Raw genomic sequence first — 23,199 nt, forward strand, 5'->3', positions numbered from 1 at the left:
TCGTCGTTACCACCTCCTTTTCGAGTCTGAATTTGGGTTTCGCGCTGATTAGCAGTCTGTGGTCGAAGCTGTTGGCTGTTTCGTTGATTGGACTGGCGTCGTTGCGCCTCCTCGGCGGACGATCCCTTTTGGCCAGCTCGAAGATTCTGCTCCTGGGAGTTTTGCTGCGCCGCGGCCGTCTGGGAGGATCGTTTATCCTGTACCTGGTTCACTTGCGTCATTTCGTCCGGTCGATGAATCGTCGGGGTTGCTCGTTCTTCGCGCGGTGGTTGGTTGAGCAATATCGGCGGATGGTTGGTCGCCGTGATCGTCTTAGCCGTGGTGGTTGTCACGGTTCGTACAGACGTAGAGCTGGCCGGCGAGGACGTAGGCTGAAGGTTCCTCGGTGTTTTTTCGCCGATCAACCAGTACGTGGTCATCGTGCCTTTGCCCTGAAAAAATTGCAGAAGGAAATGGTTCCCGTCGGGTTGCCAAGTGGTCCCGTCTCCTCACCTTTAGAGTGACCTCGCCTCTGCAGACCAGCTCGAACGTGCCGAACGTGTCCAAGATTTCTTTCGTCTTCGGGCTGACGTGGATCATCAGAGCTGGAGGCGGACGAACCGAACCGTTTCCGATCGTGTATCGTAATTAGGATATTTCGCGATTGCCTTCGCTTACTACTTCTCGATCGCTTACCTTCTCCGTTGCTCTCCATCCTGGAAGCTGTGTTCACCGTGTCGCCGAACAGACAATACCTGGGCATCTTGAGGCCAACCACACCAGCCACGCAGGGTCCTGTTAAAAAGGGCGAAACGGAATATTGCGATACGCGTCTCGAGCTAATCGATCGTTACCCGAGTGCATCCCAATTCGAAGCTTGAGCTGCTCGCTCGGCCTGTGACGTATACGGAACGTCATCACGGTATCTCTCAGCGCTAAGCTCATCCTTGCAATTTCCCTCGCGTGGTTCGTCCCGTTTCTCACCGGTAATCCCGACACTACCATATAAGCGTCGCCTATCGTCTCCACCTGGGTGATGGAAAAGGAAAAATAAAACGTCTGGTCAATCGGCGAAAGGTCGTATAAAGTGAAGCCGCTCGCTCACCTTGTAAACGTCAAAGTTCTCGATGATGGAGTCGAAGCAGGTATAGAGATCGTTGAGTACGTCTACCACCTGAAGGGGCGTACTCTCGGCCGAGAGTTTGGTGAATCCTACGATATCGCTGAAGTAGATGGTGACTTGATCGTAAGTCTCGGCTATCACGCTCTGGCCGTGTATCAGCTGAGACGCTACGGATCTGAAAATTCGGTTGGACGAACGGAAGGTGGTAAAAGGTTCGCGCGAGCAACCGAACGCTTACTTACTTGGGCAACAATTGATAGAGAAGCTCCTCGCATTTGCGCTTCTCCTCGAAATAATCCGCGGTACGCTCCTCCACCAGAGTCTCCAAATTGGTAGCGTACTGTTCCATGCGAGAGAGTAAATTGTCGAGGATATTGCTGCTCTCGTAATCTCTGAAAGGAGAAGGAGCGCATGGTTTCGAATCGCGGGCAATTCACCAAAGTTCACGGGAATTCGATTCGGCGAAGGAAGAGTCTGCGCAGCGTCCTAGTATCGCGCAACAGGATGCGCGTGCCTGCCGCCGATCGATGAAACGTTCGACTCCCGAGCCGTTATCCAGAGAAGGACGTTTCAAGCTAACGATAAGTGCCACTCGATCACGCGTGGTTAACGAGATATGTAAATCTCGGGGATGAGAGAGAAAAAAATTTAGAAGGGGCGAGGACCGACTCACTTGTTAATTTTCCGTATAGTTTGCTTGAGCGCGGGAAAGTCCGGCCTGTCCGCGGCGTCTTGTGCCCAACATCGCCTCATCAAGGTTGCCACCTATTTTCGGAATCGTGTTAGTTATTGCTCGATTACTCTCGATTACTTAAGGAAAGTGTGTGTGCGCGCGCGCTTACTTCCTCCTCGACCGAGGACTCGTCGATCGCGGGCCTCAACGGCGAACCTCCGCCCCTCTTCACTCCCTCCACGATTTCTGAAACAAAGGGAAATTTGTAGAACGTGTGAGCGCGAGAAGAAAATGCAACAATCGTTGAATCCGCGCGTCTCCATGGGAAAATGATCGGGAAAATATAGCATGCAACCTACTGTGCCTGTACAGGTCCTCCAAGAAGGCGTTGCAAGATTCGCAGTTGAGGGTGCAGTGAGGCCTACGGACTTCGAGTAACGGACTGACGGCCCTTCGAGGGCTGGCCCCACCGTCGGGGCTGGCACCCGGCATCGCCGGCAACGTTAGACTACTCGTGCTCGAGCAATAGCTTCTCTCCGCCATTTCTTCTCCTTTCCCTAATCTCTATCCCGATTATGCTACGATGCTTTTCCTAACCAACTCGCCCTCACTGTGAAACGTTCGGTTTCGAGAGTGCGAAAAGTTGTCGACGGAGGAACCTTTTCATGGCTAGTACCTAGTTTTTACGCTACCGTAGAAATGAGAACGTTCGGTGGGATTCGGGTGAACGAACTGTAGCATTGCTGCCGCGACAAACGAATTCTCCGGCCGGTGGTACGAACGAACGTACCCTCGGAATGTATTAATCGGGAATCGCTGGCTCCTTCGATCGTAACTCTTTGCGCCGGAGAAGCGTTAATTCTTTACTTCGGCGTGCTTTCGTCGCTCCCTTCCGTCCCGCGCCAAGTAATCAATTAATTGCCGGATGTCGGAAACGAAATCAGGGTAATTGGCTTCGAAAAAACGACGGGACGCGATGTGGGGTGGGTAGGGAGGGAGGGAGGGGGTGGGGGGGAGAGAGAGAGAGAGCGAGGACGGGAGGGAGGAATGGGGTAGGATGGAGGTGGAAGGGTGCGAGGGTGGGGAAGGATAGAAGGAGAAAGAGGCTGAATATCGAGCAAAAAGGAAAATCGGGCCGCGTAAATGGGACGGTAGCGAGCAACTGCGATTGGTAAACACAAGCACGTACCGAGACGAAGGCAGGCATGCAAGCACGCAGCCACGCAACAGACACGTAAACACACCGAGGGACAGGCAGGTGTAGAAAAAGGGAGGCACGTTCCTCCGAGGGGTCGGCGAGAGGGCGCGAGGTTGGTTAATTAGAGGGACCGGCGAGATCTCCGGATGGCCGCACCTGCCCAACTCTGAATTCTCCGCCTCCACCTCACGATTTTTCACGTGTCGACGACAACGACGATCCGTAAGCCGCGAGAAAAAGAAAGGGCGACAGAGAGAAAGAGAGCGAGAGAACGAACGAACGAACGAACGGTGGGAAGGATGAAGAGAGAAGCGACGTGGAAGCGCGCGCGCGAAACCGTGTACGTTCCAGGACGCGTGAAAGCTTCGACTGAGCTTTCAACCCCCGTCACGAAACGCTCCTAGCCTACTTGTGGCACGTTCCATCCTTCTTTCATCGATCCTGCCGCTCGCGTCGAAAGCGAGCGGGCTTGCGAAAGCTCGTAAACTTCGTTACCGATCGACCACCTAGCATACGGACAATCGTTCGCACTGCTACCACGACGGCCGCTGCACCCTCCGCGGTCGATACGAGTTTTCTCCCTTCTCGACCAGTATCGCCAACTCCCTTACCGGTCGCTCCCACGCAGCAAACTTTCTTCCTTCCTTCGACGAACCCGAAAGTTCGCAAACGCGACTAGAAGGATAATATAGACTTACCCCTTGGGGAGAGATGACAGTCGTTGCCCAAGTGAAACGGTCCCCGGCGTACCACGATCTCGTGAACGATTATACCGAAGCTGTACACGTCGCCCTTTTGACTGCCCTCCGGCGGCCGTCTCTCCATCCGCAACAATTCCGGTGCCGTCCACAGCTGCTCTGTACAATCATATTTCGATATCAGTTATCCCCCTCTTCCCCCTCCTCATCATCTCTTTTCGTAAGTGGCGTAACGCACTTCCCCAATAGGCGTAGCTGCTCTTGTCGTTCTCCTCCTCGTCGCCGATCCCCTTCCTCAGCTCGTGCAGTCCAAAGTCGGCGATCTTAAGGACGAAGCGCGAATCGACCACGCAGTTGGACGATTTCAAGTTCCCGTGGCTCTTTAGCTCGGACGCGTGAAGGTACGCCATTCCCCGAACAATGTCGTGGATGAGGGAACCGCGAAACACACGGTCCAGCTCGATCTGATCGTTTCCCAATATATCCTGTCGCGGGGGCATCGAGCATTAAGGGAAGAATTGAATCCTCTATTCAAACTAACTCGCGCCGTCCCGACAGTAATCGGCCACGACGATAAGCCGGAAACGAAATAATCGACGAACCTGAAGAGACCCTTTGGGGCAGTACTCGGTTAGAAGACAGCAGTGCGGTGGCTCGATGCAGGCACCGTAAAATCGTACCAGATGATCGTGCTGAAGGTCCTTCATCTGTGCGAATAAAAGACGAGAAGCGTTACCGTTTGCCGAGCGAACTGCGACGAAACGGAAGCAAGGAAGCGAACGGTACCACTCACCCTCTTCAATTCGAGTAACAAAGGCCTGGAGATTTCCACTTTGTTCCTGGGTATCAGTTTTATGGCGACCTTAGAATTCTGCGACCAATCACATCCGAATAGTTATTCGCGAAAGGAAAGAGAAATTGAAAGAATAGAAAGAAAAGAAAGAAGATGTTTATGTGGATAGCGTGTGACGGATAAGGTCGAACCTTGTAAATTCCCGTTGGAACGTAGACGTTCCTGTCTACTTCGCCTGGCAGACTGACGTTTTCGTCCCAGTATACGGTCTGAAACGGAAAGAACGAGAAGCGTCGATGGAAATTGCGAAATATTCCCAAGAAGATGTAAGGTGTGTCTTCTCCGATACAAAGGAAAAATCTTATTTCCGATTTATGCTCCCGTTCTCGTCAGTTTTCTTCAATAAGGAAACGAGTAAAATCTAGTTTTCCCTCGAGCTGATCGAGGATTAATCAAGTTGAATATCTCGACGGCTTTTTATCGCGAAATAAACGTAATATTTCGTATTCACCAGTTGGCTACCCCGCGTCCTGTTCGCGATCAACGAATACATGGAGCCTCTGGTTCTCGCATTCGGTACGACGATAATCTCGTTCCAGTGCACCTTCCACGTCATGGAGGCTATTTCCGCTTCGAGCTTGAAGTGCCTGTAGGACGAAAGATGGAGGATGTGTTTCGATAGAAAGTTAATCCGTTTGTTTCGAACGGATGGCAACCGTGAAAGTTCAAGGCGTTCTGATCCGAATCGCCCCCGTGACTCTCAGATTCACGGCTTACCTGTAAATGAAGACGGAGGCAACGGCAAGAACGACGACGATCGAGCTCAGTACCATCGAGAGGATCGCGTGTCCTGGCAGAGCTGTCGTAGAAGAAGAGAATACATAATGCCGGATGGAAAGCGCGAGACGGAAAACGATGAAATTCGAAGGACTTACAATTGTCGGGACACAGGGAACCGTCAAAGCCGCAAGTGGGCGTGTCCGGTGGTGGTTCCGATCGACCACCAGACCAATGAATTCTCTTCCCGGGAATGTATTCCAACGTCTTATTGGCGCCGTAGTAATTAGCCACGATCTGTGCGATTTGGAAAGTGATAGATTGGTAACGAGAACGCGCCATTCCTTCGCAAAGTTACGTGTTTTTTACCTCGAACGTGGACGTCTCTGGATTCATATCGAGAAGAGAGTAGTCCGCTATTCGATCCCCGTTCTCGTCGATATTCACGTCACCCGTTATACCTGAAAAACGAAATTAGAAGAATCGTCTACCACGTTCCGCGACAGGGAGAACGAGGATGTTGTCTTTCTGGTCAAACCTTTGAAGCTTCTACCCCACATCCGCCTGGTAAGATTACCACCGTCCAAGTTCATGATGCCAGGATGTTCCGGTAAGCTCTCCTTAAGGGCGAGCGCGTAGAGAAGGACCGCGTCGTAAAAGGCGGTGACGAAAGTCGAGACTGAATTCTTTCCAAATGTGAAATTGTATTTGCTCTGGGCGAGAGCCTTCACTTCTCGCGAAAAGTTCAAGTACTCGAAATTGTCGGGCGTACGGGCGGTGACGGTCAATAAGGCCTGGTACGCTTTCCGCGCTTTCTCGTTTCTCTCCTCCGTGTCGGTTTCTACTCTCCACGGCTCCTTCGAGTTGTTGTCGCTGAAACAACCGATCAAGTCGCCGATATTTTCTCACGCCGTTTTCGCGGTTGCATCGCAATATCGCAGGAATCCGCGCTTCGCAACGTAGATTCCCCGGTACAAGCGTGGTTTGTGGTTTGCGGCTTCCGAAATAGACCTGGAGGATTCGTATTATCGATAGAGATTATCGACTCACCTGGACGACAACTCTATGGAGAAGAACACGTACTCTCCGGAATCGACCATTCCGAGCTCCTCGGCAGCCAGCAGGATCTCCCTGATGGTCGTCGCGTTCGCGCACATCACTACAACTGAAACGAGCAAACAGATCGAATCTTTCCCCGATTTCGGTATTCGCCGTTTCCCGATTAACCGTCGTGACGCGTCCAACAGACAGATTTGCGAAGAAGAGAAGATTTCTCGTTGAAGCTTCTATAAACCGGGGTCTGATTGAGGGCGGTGAAAACGGCGCTGAGGGTGAAATGGCACTCGGAATGTCCACGACTGCTCGCCATCGCGTGATTGTGATAGAGAAGTCCGGCGATCTTCCATCCGAATCGCTTCAAAATATGCCTGAGCGCCTCGCCTACCAACCGATGGGAGCCCATCATTCTGGTCAGCGTGGGGTAGTGTTCACCCTTGTAACGGAACGCCTCGGCCTGAGCGCCCGCTGTTAACACGGGGATACCCCAGACCCCGGCGTATCTCGCGACTGGCGCGATCACGTAATCGCACACGGGGCCCAAAAAGGCATCTGCGTGGTCACAAAACACGCGAACGTGTTCAAACATTCGTGTCTATTACCACCTTCTCCTTCTCTCTCTCTCTCTCTCTCTCTCTCTCTCTCTCTCTCTCTCTCTCTCTCTCTCTCTCGCTCTCTCTCGCCCTTCTTCATCTTTTCCTCCTCACCCCACTCTGCTTCTTTTCCACCGCTTCATACATACATATATGTATACGTGAAATCTCTCTCCCAAAGTCCAGGGAAACTGGACGGAACGATGACAAAAGTGTGCACGAGACAGGTATGTCTTCCCTGAATCAGGGAGGATTCCGGACTTATCGGGATCTATTGTCGTAACGTGGATACACACGCTATAAATCGTAGTCGCATTTTTCACGCGGTCAACGTTTCGAGCAATATAGGAGGCGACGCGACGGCGTGGCTAGGTGAGAAAGGACCGGAGGGAGATGCGATTTACGAACGTGTGTACGTAAGTGTAGGTATGAATTTAAAGAGGTCGAGCGTGTGTTTGCCGTGTAAAGGACGGTCGACGCTGATGACTCCCGCGTGTTAGACCGAGGCTGCTTTACTGCTGCATGTAGCGTAAACACAGACCAAAGCGCGATGCGATACGCAAGGTTCGATCGTGTGGATGTCACGGGAAAATATGCAGCGGGAGGAGGAGGAGGAAGGCAACGAGCCAGTGCTAGCAGAGAACTAATTAAACGGAATTGAGGAGCTATTTAACGTTCTGGACGCAAAAGTGAGGAGAAGCGGCCTTTTGGTTGAGTTCCGACGGTCTCGCAGCTGCACGTCAAGTGACGTCACTCGTGCGCAACGTTTGGTCGATTTTCATTCGGCGGCCACCGCAAACCAAAGTCTCGACAGGGAAACGTGACTCGATTAAACTACGCAAACTAATTCGTCGTTTCGCTCTCGAATCGCAAAGGAGCGCCGACGGGGAGCAGCCACCGCGCTCGATAACGCGATGTATTTACACATACATATTCGATAAAACGACCGATGACCAAGCGTACACGTAAACAATTCTAATTATAAATATCGCACGATAAGCCGAGCAAAGACCGGTACTTTTTTGGAAAGAGCCGGTATTCGTGCAAGGAGCGACGACGAGCGAGCGAGCGAGCAAACCCGGGAGGGGGGAGAGAAGGAGAGAACGAGAAACGAGGACGGACGACCTGCCGTCCGGTTGATGTAGAACTCGAACGCGGCCAAGGGGCCGTAGGTGCTCGAGCATCCCGAGTCCCGATGATCCACCGTGATGTTCCATCCTGCCAGAGATCCTCTCGTCGAGCTGACCGCTCCGACCGCGAGGAGAACGGCTGGTAGCAGCCTCGGCAGGCTCTGCTCGTGACGAGAATCGGCCGGGGCTATCACCGCCAACTTCACCTCCCTCTTCAGCGGTGGTTCCAGCGATTCGAGACACCCGCCGGCGCTAGCACTCGCGCACATCGTCGTCAGGATCAGCGTCAGCCTCATCGATGCGTCGCTTCCGCGTGATATGGACCTGCAATCTCCTCTTCGACACGTCCACGACCTTCCACATGCCGCTCGTCTTTGCATCTCGTTTCCTCTTGGATCGATCGATCGATCGATATTCCTCCTCCCTCCCATCTATTCGCCACACGCTCCCGCCTGCGTGCACCTTTTCCCGCCTTACGATAGTCGCAAACACATTTGCACCTCTATACCTCGCATTCCGTGCATTTTTCACTACCCCCGTCTCCCTCCCCCGTCCCTCCTAAAAAGGGTAGAAAAGTTATCGCGCTTAATACCGCGTGCGTGTTCTCTCCGGCAAACCAGAGGGAAACCTAGGGCTTTTCCGAAACGAGCGAAACGAGCAAGGTTGGACCGCGCGCGCGAAACTGAGCCAAGCTCGAAGCTGCTCTGAATCGCCGCCACCACCACCACCACCACCACCTCCGCCGCTGATGCCGGACGATCGTGCTCTTCCTTTTCCTGCCCTCCTTCGCCCCTCGTCCGTCGTGATCCGCGTCTAGGATAGCACGTTGCTGCGCTGATCGTCAAGGTACACGGTACATACATAGCTGTTTAGGTAGGAGGACGCATGCGTCCAAACTTTACACACCCTCTGCGTTCCATGGTTTCTTTTATCTGTCCTCTCTCTCTGTTGGACGATCCAAGATTCCGCCTTTTCTCTTTCGTTCGTCGTGACCCGCGTGAATCAGTGCCGTTCAAAGTCCGAGCGCGGAAAGGGTGAATTTGCTTATCGACGGAGGTGAGGGGGTTCGAACCGCGCGGTTCAAACGCGATCTCGAGGGAAACAGGGAGCGAAGGAGAGAGATTGAGCCTTGTAACAGTTTGAACGGGCATCGATCGCGTGCGCATTTTTTACATTCGTCTAGAAACCGTTTAAATATAGACTTTGTGACGCGTTCACCGCGTATCATACCGTAAGAGAGCAATAATAGAAACGTTCCGGCTCGATGATAACGTGTCGCGATAACGCGCAAGAAACAATCCGATAACGTCGACGTCGCCTAATTGATATGGACAATTAGATCGTCGATCGTGCGTGAATAATAGATTTATTAGGCTGGAACGGAAGCGGACAGGGTACCCCGACGATACATATTTGTACAGAACGTAGAAGCCGAATGTACCAACTTTAGCTACTCCTTTATCTTTCGTTCAATTTGTCCCCTTTTAACGCGATCGACTCGTAACACCCCCGACGTATGAGCTACGATAACGAAAAGTGTGCTCAAAGTCGAAGCGTCGAGATAAAAAGTGCGCGGCGAATTATGCTTTTATCTGGTTTACCTACCGTTTACCGTGCGTGTGCGTAGACGCGGAAACGCGATGCATCTGTTTCTTGTTCCATTTCCCCTAAAATCGACGTACCGTTTACACGGCGCGGGTGCGGGGAGTGGCGGAGGAGCTAGGTGAAAATATTTCTCGCAATGGTGTGGTTTCGCGATCGTTCGTGTAAACGCGTTCGCGTAACTTTGCTCCTCACGACGACGACGACGACGACGACGGAGTTACATTTTTCCACTTACCACCGTACCAGTTGCCCACGTGATCTCTCAGAGCCTCCGTGTAATCTTCAACGACGGTGGTCTCGACGTCGAACGTGCCGAAGGTAAAATTTGGCTGTTTCTTGATAAACTCCACCATGGACTTCATCGTCAGCTGACAAGTGTGCCTGCCGGCGACCTGACTCTGTCCGTTGGTCGCGTACACCAGATGTACCTTCCGCCACTCGTATCTACGTTATCCAGGAGGAACGATTCTATTCAAGTTGAAATTGAAAACTCTTTCGTCCTCGTTTCTCTTACCGATTCATCAGAGCGACGATAAAATTCGCCAGATCCCGAAACGCCACTTTCCCGATTCTAGTCGTCATAAAGTACTCGTCTTTGCACTCGGTCTTCTTCTCCGTGAAGTCAAAGGTGAAGCCACCGGTAGTGATCAACGGGGCACCGAAGAATTTCACCACTCTGCCAACAGCCGCTGAAACGCGAATCTTCATTCCCGAGGAAAGAAATAAAGGAGAAAACCACCTTTCCTCCCGCCGTTCCTACTTACCTACGCAGTAATCGCAAGCAGGGCCGAGGAACAGATGAACGCAATTCGAGAAGCTATCGATCGCGCCGATCTGAGCGTACATCGCGTCGCAGTGATCGTCTTGCGGAAGGAACTCTAGTTTCAGCCAATGGGGTACGAGGCCTCGCGATCTCGCCTCGTAGACGGCCAAATCTGGGAGAAAGTGGAAAAGCATGAGAACGAAGCGGGGCGAGAGGAATGGAGAACGAACGAATGCTTACCGAGAACCGGTAGAACCTTTGGCAACGCGATATCGAACCTAGGATCCGCCGGTAGGATGACAGCCACCCTTAGCTCGCAGGAGACCACGCCGTGATCATTCCTCTTGCAAAGGGCCTCGCAATCACGGGCCATTTGCACCTCGCGGCAGGTCACTTTTCCATTCACCACCGGACACGTTAGCCAGGCGATCGTGAACGCGACGATCCAATTGGTACCCATGTATAATGCCTAACCACCTTTCCCCTCTTTTCCCCTCGCACGCTTGTCAAACGAGATCGGCGTACCGCGCTTCACGCTTACACGACCACCACGCCTCTGTTTCCTCGCTACCAGGCCGAATCTCACGGCCGCAGATTCTTCCCTTGCTCGCATCCATCCTCTTCCTCTTCCTCTTCCTCTTCCCCTTATCGATCCTCCTCTCGATGAAAATCTTCCGTATGAACACGAACCCGGTGCCCGCGAGTGTAACGCCGATTCCTGCACGCTTACCTCATCTCGTTTCTTCTATTCTTGGACGCGAACTGCTGAAAATTTTCGTTCCTCCTTCCCACGAAGATACCCACCGAGAAACTTTCCCCTCTACGTATGTCGCAAAACTGACTTTTGTCGGTTTCCAGCCCCCGTGTCGTCCAACCAGCCCGAGAACGTCCCGAGAACGTCACGAGATCGAAAAGAGTACCACTGACACTTAGGTCCGACGATCTTCACCTGGATTAGCCAGTCGCAAACATCCAAGTACACCTCTCGTTCGCTCGTTCGCTCGTGTCGCGTTATCGCTGATTTTCTATCGCGTCGATTGATAATAGCTATCGAAAGCTTCGACGACGAACCTACGCTCGCCTCCTACCGCTTCTTCTTCTACGGCTTCGGTATCATAATCTAACGTCATTCGTTTCTCGCCCTCTTAAGTAGCTACATCTCTCTTCCTTTCCTCCACCATGTCCTTACAACGATCGCTATTCAAAATCGAAACAGTTTGCCTTTACGAAAATTTTTCATCCGCAGAAAACATTCCAATCTCCTATCTTTGTTACAGTTGGAATCCCCGTACAACCATCTTCCACCGAACCGAAAAATATCACTTACCTTTTCATTTCGCTCATTTTCCTCGATATTTCCATCGATATTACCACCGATATGTCAATTTATTATATTACCTGCTATGTACATTCTCGGTTCACATGCACCGCCATTGTTATACCTCGTTCAAGTATTTGCCGCCCATCTATTCCAAATCTATACTTCTCTTCGAAATGCATACCTCGATAGCTCGGTTTCCACCAGAGTAGTTTACATTGCAGCTTTTTAATTAGAATGGCGCCAACTTTATTTATGTGAAAACAGCTATCTATCGCAGATTATCCTATATTTGTTTGTTCGTTTTTCCGAGAACGAAGGATAAGGTGCGTCGTTCCAGAAACGTACGTGCAGTTGTACGTCTCATCGTAGTCGTTTAGTTCGTGCGTATAATTTGGCGGGAAACTGCGCATCGGTCGCGTCAACGTCCCTACATTTTTCTCCTATCTATGTACATACGAACGATTTCAAACATGAATTCTCTCGATGCGGAGAAATTTTACGGTAAAACCACACTCGCGAAACTAGAAATCGTTGAAAAGAAGGTGAATAGTAAGCAGCAATGGGTGAAAGTATCCCGGAGGATGCCATCGTGCATTATGGGGCCACCAGAGTTTTGGATGGAATTTTGCAAACAGGCGGAAGCGCTTCGCATGGCTGGTGAGAAAAGCACCGACTTCCAAATGCTTTCTACGTTCGTTTACCAAAGAGACAACGGTTATCGTAAATTTGTGGTAGCTCATCCTGAAAGATATTGGTGGCATTACGAGCATCGACCAGCAGAGGAGAGATGCTCCTACGAGGTATGCTCTCACGATAACGCTTCCTTTCCTTTATTTTAAACGCATCTAGACACGGTATACGCTTAGGTGTTAACGTCGAACCAATTTCAATTTGTCAGATTATTCCGGAATGTCATCCTTGTCGATTGTACTTGGATTTGGAGTATTCGATTGAACTAAATTCAAAAAGTGACGGACCGTCCATGACCGATACGATAATCAACGTATTCTCTTCTTATTTGCTCGCATATTGGCACATACCGTGCAATAAATACAACGTGGTCAACTTGGATTCGAGTACCGATGAGAAATTTAGTAGACACCTTATATTCAACGTTAAAAATGTAGCCTTTAAAGATAATTATCACGTTGGTAGATTAGTAAAGTCTGTATGCCAGGATATCTTAGATTACGTTTCGCTCGATGTTAAATCACACGATATTTTGTGCAACTTCGAGAAGGCGAAACTCGAACGATTGATCGTTGAAACTAAGAAAGGTAAAGGATTGTTCGTTGACACCGCTGTTTATACGAAAAACAGACACTTTAGAATATATAAATCCACGAAATGGGGGAAGAAGTCGAATTTGATTATTTCCGATGATTCGAAATATATACCGACTATACTGTCAAAGGACAAGGAACTGAATATATTTCTCGATTCTTTGATAACGTATTTTTTTGCAAAAAAGGATTTAATGTTGTTGGAGTGTGCTGAAAATGGTGCACTGGTCACGAAACCTTTCAAACGGGAAATAGAAAGGAATCGTTGCTTTCAACATGATTATTCTTATTCGTCGCATTCGATATTGGATAAATATATTTCGAATTTAATATATCCTGGAAAAGTAAGAGCATGTAAATATCGTCGGTCTTCCAATTTATCGGTATACCAAACTTCGGGATATAGGTATTTACAATTAGCTTTGATGACTTTTAAACGATCGAAATATGGAAATAAAGATAATTAACGTTTCTCTCGTTTTTCGTAGATACTGCGAAAATATAGGCAGGTGCCATAAAAGTAACAATGTTTTCTGGGTCGTCGATTTGAAAAACAAAACCATGTATCAAAAATGTCAGGACCAAGATTGTTTTGGTTTCAAGCCGAAACGGAGACGATTACCAGAGGAAATATGTTTTCAAATCGACGAAGACGACGATATACTGTTGCGTTGTGCTCTCGTAACGGAAGATATAGCGCAAAAGGCTGGATCCTTTTGATATCAAAACTTTTTATTGAGGTAGAAATATCTGCGAAACAATGTTCTTTTGTTAGATGAAGACAACACACAGATGGGAACAAAGTTTCGAAAGAAATGCGCGCAATTTCAGGTACACGATACGTAGTTTCGTTTCCACGGTATCTTCTCCTGAAATCAATATAGAATGTGTTATGTTGCACTAAAATATAAAACATCTACATGCTTTTAGCGTGTTTTTACAAATACCAAAGTAAACGTGCAATATCACGTTTGGTACAGCAGACGTTTTACAACGTGTATCGATTAAAATGTTCACTATGTGTACGTTACACGGATTATTTACAATTTATAAAAATAATCATAGTTTCATGGATGGTTCCATGTATTACTTCAAACATATATGTACGTATTATGTTATGCGCAAGTCTACAGACAAGATTCGAGTATACACAATTAAAATATGCCTGTATAGAAAATCAATTTCTCAGATTTTATGCATCTACTTATATTTATACTATCCTGAGAATGTGTACATCGATACAACGTAGCATTTTGATCGCTATGTAACGGTTGGTTCACGTAGAAAATCATCTTGTAGAAATTCAATTTTACCTTACAATTTTCCCAAACTTGCAACATCTTTTTTTTTTCTTTTTTCTATCGTACAGTGAAAATAGTTTGTAGGTGAAATCAATTATGGACATGATCAGTCTCGTGTTTCTTGTACCATACGCAATACCATAGTTAACAACAAAATACTAACTAATATTTGAGAAAATTCATCGTTCAGACTTGATCGATAATCTGTGCATCTTTCATGCATAATATCATTAACGCAATGCGACTATCCAATGTATCCATTTCGTTAGTATCGCGATTGCGACTGTTGTTACGTTACTACCATTCTGCCCGCACAACGTCACGTTAAAGTATTTCTATTGGCCAAAACCAATTTCATTATATCAAACATATTGTAATTATTGGTCAGACAAATAATTTTGTAAGGAAGATATAACGTAATAACCCCCTGCCTTCGTCGGTTGAGTCTGTTGTTGTACCATTCGTGTCATCGTCATCTTCTTCACTCTCGTCGCTATCTTCTTGTGTTTCCATAAACCCAAACATTTCACTTTCTTCAACGAGATCGTCACGTTCCTTCGCGTTTCTTTCATTCACCGTTTCATTTTCTTTCCCTCTTTCCGTCTTATCCTTTTCGATATTACGCTGGGAAATGTCCTCGTCCCTCGTAGAAATGTTGCGTTTCGTATTAGACACATTTTCACTTTCTCTCATAAGTTTGTAATTTTTGTAATTTTTCGACGCTTGCCTCATACGAATAAGAAAGTCTGGTAATCCTGGAATTTGTAAATAGATGGTTGACATTTTCAAAACTCGTTCACCAAGCTGTTCTTTAATTAGAACTGAACAGGAAAAAACGCGTACCTGCCATCGCAACCCACGCTGTAACCGCAGATGGAATATTTACGCCAGGATCGTCGAAATAGGTCAACCCAAATTCAATGCCTGGCTGATGGAATTCAGTGTAAGGCCTTATCACCATGTACGACCAGTACGTATTGACTCTGTTACATACACATACACACATACACACACAACAGCCACACGTAATTCAGATTATTTATTAGGAAATTATCTGCTTTTTATAGATACTTTTTTATGTTTTTCATTTCGCCGCTACAAATATTCTTATCGAGCTAAATGAATGATGCGGTAATAAAATTTAAATGAGATCCAACTTAACGATAATAATCGTATTGATACATATATATATACATATACATATATGTGTGTGTATATATGTATATATATATATATTTACATATGCAGTACCTACGTATATCAAGTTCAGAATGGTAAGGAATGAATGGTAAAAAATCACCTGTATATCCCGGGTTTAGTAGGTGCACCAGGATGTTCCGTTACTCTGTTTATAATTATAATTAACCGTTTCTCTTTATCCACGACCCATCGTCGCTGGTACACGTAGTCTCTGTTTGCGAACAATCTCTAAAATATAACGACAGTAAGATGTATCAGAAGTTAAGAAATGAAATTACAGGATCGACGTTACGAGATTACGTGGTATTATCGCGTACCGGCCATATCGTTTCCCAATATATTATATCGGTACTATCGTCCACGGACTTTTGCGATTTAGGATCGGTATCTATAATCTGTAATTCTCGAGCTGTTGGGTCCCACTTTTTTCTATAGTCGACGTCTATTTGTGTTTGTAAAAAGTCTTCCGCGGTTACGTCCGAAAACGTACCGTATACTTTATACGCGAATAATCCTCCAGAATTTGGTTCTTCCTTTCTCCAAATGAGCATGTCTTGCCGTTCTATGTACGGTCTCCATCCGTCCGCTAAAACAACATGTACGTATAGATGCGACGTAATTAGGTTGGTCGGTAGGAAATGTGGTGTTGTTAAAGGTGTTAAAAACAGGAGATTATTACGTACGATCTTCATTCGAAGTGGCGTTAAATTTATCACCGTAGCACGTGCAATATTTAACACCTGGTTGTTGAGCATCTATAACAATTCTTAGATGGCATTTTGCACAAATCACCGTAGAATCTTTCAGCTTGTGAATCCCTTCGATTTCCTGCTTACAACTGTTACATGAAAGCAAATAAAACGATCAACAGCGATGAAATATTTCGTTAGGTTGAGAGAATTTGGAAAAATACATACTCGTGTTGAGACTAAAGGAGGGAAATTAGCAAAGAAGAATTGGTCTTTTTTACCTATTTAATTCATCTTCGCTTATTCTCTCACGATCCCAGTTATACATTGTTACCCCAATGCTGCTCATTAGAAAATGCTTGCTATTCTTTAAAGCGCGATTCCTCCAAGTTTTCATAAACTCCTTAAGCGCTATATCATCCCATATTCGTGTGTACAAGTGAAATATTTGCAAGCTTCTCCTGACACGTTGTGCAGCGATAAATTCAAATTGTCTGGCACAAGCTTCGACTATTTGTCCACCTTGTTCTTTCAACCAAAGGGCTACTCTTTTGCGATATTCGCAAAATCTTCCATAGTTTTCGTATTGTCGAAAAGAAGAAGCTAACCTATTTCCGTTTCGAGCATAAGTCGTACTGAACTGTTTCGATAATAAGCCAGAAAATTGTACCACGTACATCGTTAATCTTTCACCTGATTATCGCCTTGCGAAGAAGTTGTTTAAAACGACAATGTACGTTTTAAACGAGGAGAGGAACAATTTTAAACCTATCGTAGTTTCTCCTAAAAACTTGAATTATCTTGGGAAACGAAATTATCATAGGTTATCTTCTACTCTTTAAAATGATAAATTACTCAAAAAGTATCACTCTTTGCATTCATCTCTTTAATTATCTCGATAGAGTTTTCATCGCGTTTCTATATCAGATATTACAAATTACTTTACGGTATTATTACATCGCAACGTTGGCGAGAATGTGCGTTGACTATGATAAATAGTTCAGAGTGCAGCCGTGATCCGGATTCACAAACGTATCGATACTCGGTAGTCGATCGTTTATCTCGATGTACGCGTATATTTTTATACGTATACACGTAAACAAGTTTACGCGTACACAATTACGAGAGATTTCAACGATACACCCCCCGTTTGTTTTGATCGAGAAAATTTATACATGCACCGCAATTTTCCCAAAAAATGTTTCTTTAGTGGTTCCTATCGATCTCTTTGGAAATCGTCGATATATCGAGTAATCTCGATTATCTCGTTGGCTAGACATTTCGAGATATATCGAATCTCGTTGAACGCGCAACAGTACATACTCTTACGTACTAGATTTCAAGCGGCCATTTTAAACGCTTCTCTATTCGATAAAAATAAGCGTCCGCGAGGAAAAATGTAAACGTTCTCGTACGTTATTAATAGCACACTCGTATCAACGAGTAGCGTAGGTAGAGACGTGATTGTAAAATGGCGGTAGTGATGGCGGTTAAAAATGACGAAGCATGCAAAACGGAAATAAGAATAAAGGAACGCATCTGTTCCTAGCAGGTGAATACAGATGCCCCAATGGACAATCCAACAAGAATCCCTTGAGATCTCCCTCGTTGTCACGTATGCATCTAAAGTATTTGCTCGAACAAGTTTTCCCGTCTGGAAATTGACCCTGGTTCCGACAGAATTTCCCCTCTGGAACGTTAAGCTGCGACACACGGAACGGAGGAGAACGAGTAAGTAATTTGAAATAATAAGAAAGGTTATAGAGAAAAAACGACAGCCCTTACGATTTGAACCGAATCTGGTATCTCTTCGAGTTGAAAGTTGGTGCAACCTTCTCGATCGTTCGCCGCTGTCTCGTTTCTCGAGCACTCTCCCTCTTTCTCGTGGAAGATCGCGCCTTCTGGACACGCGAATATCGCGAAATTCACTTTGAAACGTTTGTCCACGGTACATTGATAAAACATATTGCAATACTTTGGATGTGCACGAAAACCAGTTGGACAAACGATAGTTAATCGTGCAACGTTTAAATCGACGACAGAGTCGTCACGTTCGTTTTGCGTGAACGGAAGGTGAGTAGTGGTAGTCGGTTCAAAGTACACGCACGTGTTTCTACGTTTCACTTGGCTCGGAAAATTGCAAGTTTTCAGATAATCGTCCCAAATAGTTCCATTGGGACAGGAAAACTGATACTTGACGTACTCGACGCCAAAATTCACGCATCTGTAAAATTTCGAACAATTATAGGGATCGGGAAAGAAACCGTTTTCCACGCAGCCACCAACCACCCCGTTACTTTTATTCGATTTTCTATTTTCGTTTTCTCGAACGATCCCGTTGGTAACGTTATCCGTGGTATTTTCTTGGAAAGATTCCTCTGTCGAAGGGTATCTCATCGCGTTTTCTTCGAATAATTTCTCTGTCGAGGGTGGTCCGAACGTGTTCGTGGCGCTAACTTCCGTATTTTGTTCGAACGGTCTCACCGTCGAAGGATATGTCAGAGCAGTGGTAGGAGTATAGATATCCTCCGAGTTTTGTTCGAATAGTTTCTCTGTCGAGGGAGGGCTGAAGGTGTTAGTGGCGCTAACTTCTGTACCTTGTTCGAATGGTTTCTCCGTCGAAGGATATCTCGGAATAGCAGCAGTAGTACCGGTATAGATATCTTCTTCGAATAATATTTCTGCGGTGGGTGGTGTTAAAGTAGTAGGATAAATATCCTTGGCGTGTTGTTCGAACGGTTTCTCGGTGAAGGGGTATCTGAGAGTAGCGGTGGTAGTAGTATAGATATCCTTCGTATTTTGTTCGAATAGTTTCTCTGCGGTGGCGGTGGCGGTGGCGGTGGTGGGTCTCAGAGTCGTTGGATAAATATCAATCGTGTTTCGTTCAAGTAGTTTCTCCGTCGAAGGAGACTCTAGCGCGTTAACATGGGTAACCTTCGTATCCAGTTCGAAGAATTTTTCCGTGGTGGATGACTCCAGAGTGATGTTCTCTGTATTTTGTTCGAACAGATGCTTCGTTGACTGGGCTCTTAAAGTTGTGCCAACTAACGTAGGTTCCTTTTCTCGAACGGAATGGCTATTTTCCGAATGTAAATGAACGCGTCCGCCAGTTTCGTTTACCTTTTTATAGAGAAGCGGTAAGTCCGTTTTAATTTCTGGTACGATCTTTCTACTATTTTCTCGAGGCATCGAATCGAACTCGTCGCTATCGGCGTAAAAGTGTTGCCGATGATCGAGCAGTGTGTAATTGACGATTTTCTTCTGGCATTCGATTCTATTTGCATGTTCGGAAAGGACGCACGCCTCTCTCTCGATCGAATAGAGGTAAGATTTGTCGCACTTGTAAATGTATCGAACGAAATGGTCGAATAGCAAGTTGACGCATTTGTAAAATATCCTGCAATTATGCGTGTCCGCGAAGAATCCCGGGTGACGACAGGTGAACTTGGCCTGTTTATGGAGCCAAAATGGAACCTGCGAAGCGTGCGGCGGTGCGGGGTGAATAGGCTTGAAAACTGTAAGACAGAAAAGAACGTTTGGCTGAGGAGAAATTTTCCACGCGATCGATCGAATCGGTTCTTACCTGTCCCTATGGATCTGGATGGTCGTGCAGGTATAATACCAGTCGGTAGAGCGAGAAGGCAAAGAGCGTAGAGGACGGGCGACATTTTCGGAAACAACAAATCACCCCCTAACGCGAACAAGTTCTAGAGATAAGTAAGAGGAGAAGAGAATCGAGACGGCAGAGAGTGGAATGGTGGATGCGTGCAAACGAGCAGATATATATAAGTTGGCGGATGATCGTTAAACGAACGGCGCGAGATCGAGAGGATTGGTCGAGCGAACATACCAGTTAAGAGAACAAAGGAAGGACAACGTGGACGAGGAAGAAAATTGTATTTTTCCTTTTACTACGCATTGTCTGTATTATCGTTCGTATCGGTAATTGTACAAGGCAGGTTCAAGCGGGGTGGCAGCCTTTGCTTCGAAACGATCGATCTCGAACTAGGAAGTATCTATCTCTACGATGCTTCCGCTAAAGCCGCTAGATCCACTCTCCGGTTCACTCGTTCACTCTTCGACAGTCCAACATTTTCCGCGCTTCTGCCTGCAAATCACCACGCCGTCAATCTTACTCTTTAGGCGCGTTCCTCGAGGCGAGAGAAGCACCCCTATCCCCGTACCTGGATGAAATTGTAGACGGTCAGCAGCTGTTCCAACGAAGGTTTTCCCTGGGAATCGCAGTCGGTTCTAGTAGCCCATTCGAGAGCGCCTACCCTCTGGCTCCTTTTTCCCCAACCGGTTGAAAAATTTAGCTGGGCCACCGCGTCCAGGCTCAAGCATAGCAGCAATATTATCGCGAGGAAACCGAGTCGAATTTTACGATACCTGCGGAACAAAACGTCGTTAGCGAACGTTATCGCGTACGCGGCAAAATTGCACTTACATGTCGTCAGCTGGAATCGCGATTCGATAAGATGGAACACTTGTTTCTCAGAGATGGTACGTCCGCGCCAGATGAACGCGTTTGTCCGAGGATAGCGAGGCCGAGGACTTTTTTATATGTTCACCCCGTGACCGGAATCGGATGTGTCACAATCGTACAATCGATTGAAAGGTTTCTTTCTCGTTCGGTAGACGTGGAACGACGAAGCCTGCCTAGAATTCGATTAATTAAAAGCTTCGATTCGTCCCTCGTCCTCTCCAGGACGACGATAGGTGGAAATTGGAATGGGGAAATTTCCGGCGAAACGTGGGAATCACGATGCTGTTTCGATGTCTTCTTCTATTTTTTATTATTGCTACAAAAACGAAAGAAAAAGAAGAACAGGAAGTGACACGTATCGGCGACGACAATACGGATGGATCGCGCGGGTAAAAAAGAAAGGTGTGCCATGATACGCGTGTATGCCTTGCGATCGACTATCACATGTTGAATAGGCCACGAACAGTTCTGGTCTCGCGTACCCTGGATTAGGTATACATACATATGTGTAATGTACAAGAAGCCTGTGTATAATACCTCTGCCTAAAGTTTCTCCGACCAACATCTCTATTTTCGAACGCGGTTCATACGCGCGCTCGCTCGCTCGCGGCTTGGAAGCATCTCTCTCTCTCTCGTCTTTCTGGTACATAGTAGATAAGGGCAGTGTTCGAGTTAAGTAGTGAATCGCGAACGAATCCGTCCGGAGTCGCTGCGCGATCTTTCATTTTCGATCGCGTTGCTCGCCGACGAACACGTTCTTTGTACTGCGGCCGCGGCCCAGTGTACCGTTAAAAACGACGCGTCACGAGTGATACGTAATGTTTATTGTTATTATTATTATCATCATCATCATCATCATCATCATTATCAATATTATCATTATCGTTATCTCGACAATGATGCTCGATGTTCTCTGCTTGGCAATCGTACACGCGGTTGCTCTGATAGGTTTGTGGTCGTTGTTCGACGGCAAACGTCCCCCTATTAACATGAACATTCGTTCCTGAATAAACAATACGCACGATTCATCCATTCTCTACGCATCCTTTGAGATCACACGTGCTTTCGCCGAAGCTGCACTCTTTTTTCTTTACCGTATATAAATTACACGCTAGCTGTTTCTGGGGGCGCATCGAGACCGATCTGGCTCACCTCCGAGACGCGTATCATCATCATCATCATCATCATCATCATCATCATCATCATCATCATCATCATCATCATCATCATCATCATCATCATCATCATCATCATCATCTTCATCATCATCATCATCATCATCATCATCATCATCATCATCTTCACAATCATCAACATTATTATCATTATATCATACATATACATAACGTGTCGTTGATTTATCGTACAAAAAGCTTACAAATTATTATCACATATATGCGTGTACGTACGCGCGCGAACGCCTCCATAGGTACACGGATATACATACATATATATTTATCTATATATATATACATACACACAGACACACAATACAGCCACACGCGCGAGCAACAAGCACACGCAGGCAGACCCACGTATAGAGATATGGGCGCGTGCCTTCGACGAATGCTGGCGCCATCGGCGGAGAAGAGATGAGAAGACGAGGGATTGTTATTGCTCACTTCCCGTGGGTCGTCGCCTCGAAATCGTTTGCCGCCGACAAAGTAACGACCTACGATTAACGTCGGACGCACGATATGACACCCGGACCTTTTCTCGTCGATCAACACCCGCTTCTATTCCAAATGCGTACGTATCGCGTCTTCGGACATAGGCAGGCACACAGGCACGCGCGCACGGCATATATTCGGTATTTAGGTTTACGTCTATATTTATACGTGTATTCGTCGTTAATGGAAAGTTTCGTACACCCCGCCCGTCTAGACGGCTCGTTTCTCATTGTCAGTCGTATTCACGCATACCCGATTACTAAAAAATACTCTATAAGTTAAATATAGCGAAGCGGTATCGCTTTTTCGCTGCCTTTGTTCCACTTTCGTCCATTCGTTTCTTCCTTACATTCTGCACACACTCGCCCACCTATACATACACGTATATTCATTGCCTCCTAGCGGGTGTAGGCCGTAAAAAAAATAGATCCAGACCTCGTAAGTCGAACGATTGGCAAAAATTACGAACAGTACTGTTTCTTCGTACTTTGTGAAAACTGCGAAGGGGAGGTGTGGCGTTTCGTTCGTTAATGGAATGGAATGCACGCACGGAATAACGGTTACGATGAACGCGTCGTTATATTAGGCAGCCGAGTAACAATTCCGCGATAGTTTCGACCAATTTCCTCTTTCCCCTCTCTCCCCTCTCCCCGTCAAAGGAAGCAAGGAAACGCACGATAGCTGATCGATCGATCGTTCTCCTTTTCTTCTAAACAGATATAAAAATTCTATCGCTCGTTACTACTCGTCGTCGTCGTCGTCGTCGTCGTCGTCGTCGTCGTCGTCTTAGTCTCTCGTACGATCGTAAAGAGCAGTCTTCTCGATTAAAAAAGAGAAAGCATGAAAAAAGGGGAAATGAAA

The 23,199-nt window shown here is 46.9% G+C and overlaps 5 protein-coding genes across 5 annotated transcripts in view; 1 reads left to right on the forward strand and 4 right to left on the reverse strand.

Annotated features, from left to right (window-relative positions):
- LOC108577866 (atrial natriuretic peptide receptor 1-like) overlaps positions 1–10,848 on the reverse strand; it is an 11,892-nt gene extending 1,044 nt beyond the window's left edge. Inside the window, exons 1-24 of the mRNA XM_017941082.1 lie at positions 10,629–10,848; positions 10,390–10,560; positions 10,140–10,314; positions 9,861–10,069; positions 6,487–6,849; positions 6,292–6,430; positions 5,780–6,114; positions 5,611–5,702; positions 5,400–5,538; positions 5,242–5,323; positions 4,976–5,111; positions 4,656–4,733; positions 4,465–4,542; positions 4,274–4,378; positions 3,910–4,156; positions 3,672–3,830; positions 1,945–2,021; positions 1,776–1,867; positions 1,345–1,494; positions 1,085–1,277; positions 834–1,008; positions 676–774; positions 493–584; positions 2–431 (exon numbers count right to left, since the gene is read on the reverse strand). Of these exons, the coding sequence (XP_017796571.1) occupies positions 2–431; positions 493–584; positions 676–774; positions 834–1,008; positions 1,085–1,277; positions 1,345–1,494; positions 1,776–1,867; positions 1,945–2,021; positions 3,672–3,830; positions 3,910–4,156; positions 4,274–4,378; positions 4,465–4,542; positions 4,656–4,733; positions 4,976–5,111; positions 5,242–5,323; positions 5,400–5,538; positions 5,611–5,702; positions 5,780–6,114; positions 6,292–6,430; positions 6,487–6,849; positions 9,861–10,069; positions 10,140–10,314; positions 10,390–10,560; positions 10,629–10,848 (4,036 nt within the window). The remainder of the gene's footprint in view (position 1; positions 432–492; positions 585–675; positions 775–833; positions 1,009–1,084; positions 1,278–1,344; positions 1,495–1,775; positions 1,868–1,944; positions 2,022–3,671; positions 3,831–3,909; positions 4,157–4,273; positions 4,379–4,464; positions 4,543–4,655; positions 4,734–4,975; positions 5,112–5,241; positions 5,324–5,399; positions 5,539–5,610; positions 5,703–5,779; positions 6,115–6,291; positions 6,431–6,486; positions 6,850–9,860; positions 10,070–10,139; positions 10,315–10,389; positions 10,561–10,628) is intronic.
- Positions 10,849–12,179: 1,331 nt separating this feature from the next.
- Positions 12,180–13,712, forward strand: LOC108577867 (DNA-directed primase/polymerase protein-like). Its single transcript, XM_017941084.1, has 3 exons — positions 12,180–12,509; positions 12,608–13,398; positions 13,481–13,712. The coding sequence occupies exons 1-3, from the start codon at positions 12,180–12,182 to the stop codon at positions 13,710–13,712; spliced, it is 1,353 nt and encodes a 450-aa protein (XP_017796573.1).
- An 893-nt stretch (positions 13,713–14,605) lies between these two features.
- Positions 14,606–16,861, reverse strand: LOC108577929 (stAR-related lipid transfer protein 7, mitochondrial). The gene is made up of 6 exons (XM_017941160.1): positions 16,464–16,861; positions 16,177–16,331; positions 15,811–16,079; positions 15,594–15,721; positions 15,137–15,276; positions 14,606–15,048 (listed from the first exon to the last, which is right to left on the reverse strand). The coding sequence occupies exons 1-6, from the start codon at positions 16,859–16,861 to the stop codon at positions 14,678–14,680; spliced, it is 1,461 nt and encodes a 486-aa protein (XP_017796649.1). The 3' UTR covers positions 14,606–14,677.
- A 192-nt stretch (positions 16,862–17,053) lies between these two features.
- On the reverse strand, positions 17,054–19,926 carry LOC108577970. The gene is made up of 3 exons (XM_017941210.1): positions 19,766–19,926; positions 17,968–19,697; positions 17,054–17,885 (listed from the first exon to the last, which is right to left on the reverse strand). The coding sequence occupies exons 1-3, from the start codon at positions 19,848–19,850 to the stop codon at positions 17,673–17,675; spliced, it is 2,028 nt and encodes a 675-aa protein (XP_017796699.1). The 5' UTR covers positions 19,851–19,926; the 3' UTR covers positions 17,054–17,672.
- A 228-nt stretch (positions 19,927–20,154) lies between these two features.
- LOC108577868 (adipokinetic prohormone type 2-like) lies at positions 20,155–21,233 on the reverse strand. Its single transcript, XM_017941085.1, has 4 exons — positions 21,206–21,233; positions 20,630–20,639; positions 20,367–20,571; positions 20,155–20,290 (listed from the first exon to the last, which is right to left on the reverse strand). Exons 1-4 carry the CDS (start codon positions 21,231–21,233, stop codon positions 20,246–20,248), a joined length of 288 nt encoding a protein of 95 aa, XP_017796574.1. The 3' UTR covers positions 20,155–20,245.
- Between the last annotated feature and the right edge of the window lie 1,966 nt (positions 21,234–23,199).

Source organism: Habropoda laboriosa, unplaced genomic scaffold (assembly GCF_001263275.1).
Source record: "Habropoda laboriosa isolate 0110345459 unplaced genomic scaffold, ASM126327v1 scaffold801, whole genome shotgun sequence".
NCBI lineage: Eukaryota > Metazoa > Arthropoda > Insecta > Hymenoptera > Apidae > Habropoda > Habropoda laboriosa.

What these genes read in the sequence shown, in the direction of transcription:
- LOC108577868 (XM_017941085.1), bottom strand. Translation starts at nt 21,233, where the DNA reads ATGTTGGTCGGAGAAACTTTAGGCAGAG. An exon ending in CCGTCTACAATTTCATCCAG is followed by an intron (nt 20,291 to 20,366) that starts GTACGGGGATAG and finishes GGTGATTTGCAG; the next exon opens with GCAGAAGCGCGGAAAATGTT.
- LOC108577867 (XM_017941084.1), top strand. Translation starts at nt 12,180, where the DNA reads ATGAATTCTCTCGATGCGGAGAAATTTTACGGTAAAACCACACTCGCG. An exon ending in AGGAGAGATGCTCCTACGAG is followed by an intron (nt 12,510 to 12,607) that starts GTATGCTCTCAC and finishes TCAATTTGTCAG; the next exon opens with ATTATTCCGGAATGTCATCC. An exon ending in TACCAAACTTCGGGATATAG is followed by an intron (nt 13,399 to 13,480) that starts GTATTTACAATT and finishes CGTTTTTCGTAG; the next exon opens with ATACTGCGAAAATATAGGCA.
- LOC108577929 (XM_017941160.1), bottom strand. Translation starts at nt 16,861, where the DNA reads ATGTACGTGGTACAATTTTCTGGCTTATTATCGAAACAGTTCAGTACG. An exon ending in ACTAAACCCGGGATATACAG is followed by an intron (nt 15,277 to 15,593) that starts GTGATTTTTTAC and finishes TGTATGTAACAG; the next exon opens with AGTCAATACGTACTGGTCGT. An exon ending in AGCGTGGGTTGCGATGGCAG is followed by an intron (nt 15,049 to 15,136) that starts GTACGCGTTTTT and finishes TACAAATTCCAG; the next exon opens with GATTACCAGACTTTCTTATT.
- LOC108577970 (XM_017941210.1), bottom strand. Translation starts at nt 19,850, where the DNA reads ATGTCGCCCGTCCTCTACGCTCTTTGCCTTCTCGCTCTACCGACTGGT. An exon ending in ATCCAGATCCATAGGGACAG is followed by an intron (nt 19,698 to 19,765) that starts GTAAGAACCGAT and finishes TCTGTCTTACAG; the next exon opens with TTTTCAAGCCTATTCACCCC. An exon ending in TACCAGATTCGGTTCAAATC is followed by an intron (nt 17,886 to 17,967) that starts GTAAGGGCTGTC and finishes CGTGTGTCGCAG; the next exon opens with CTTAACGTTCCAGAGGGGAA.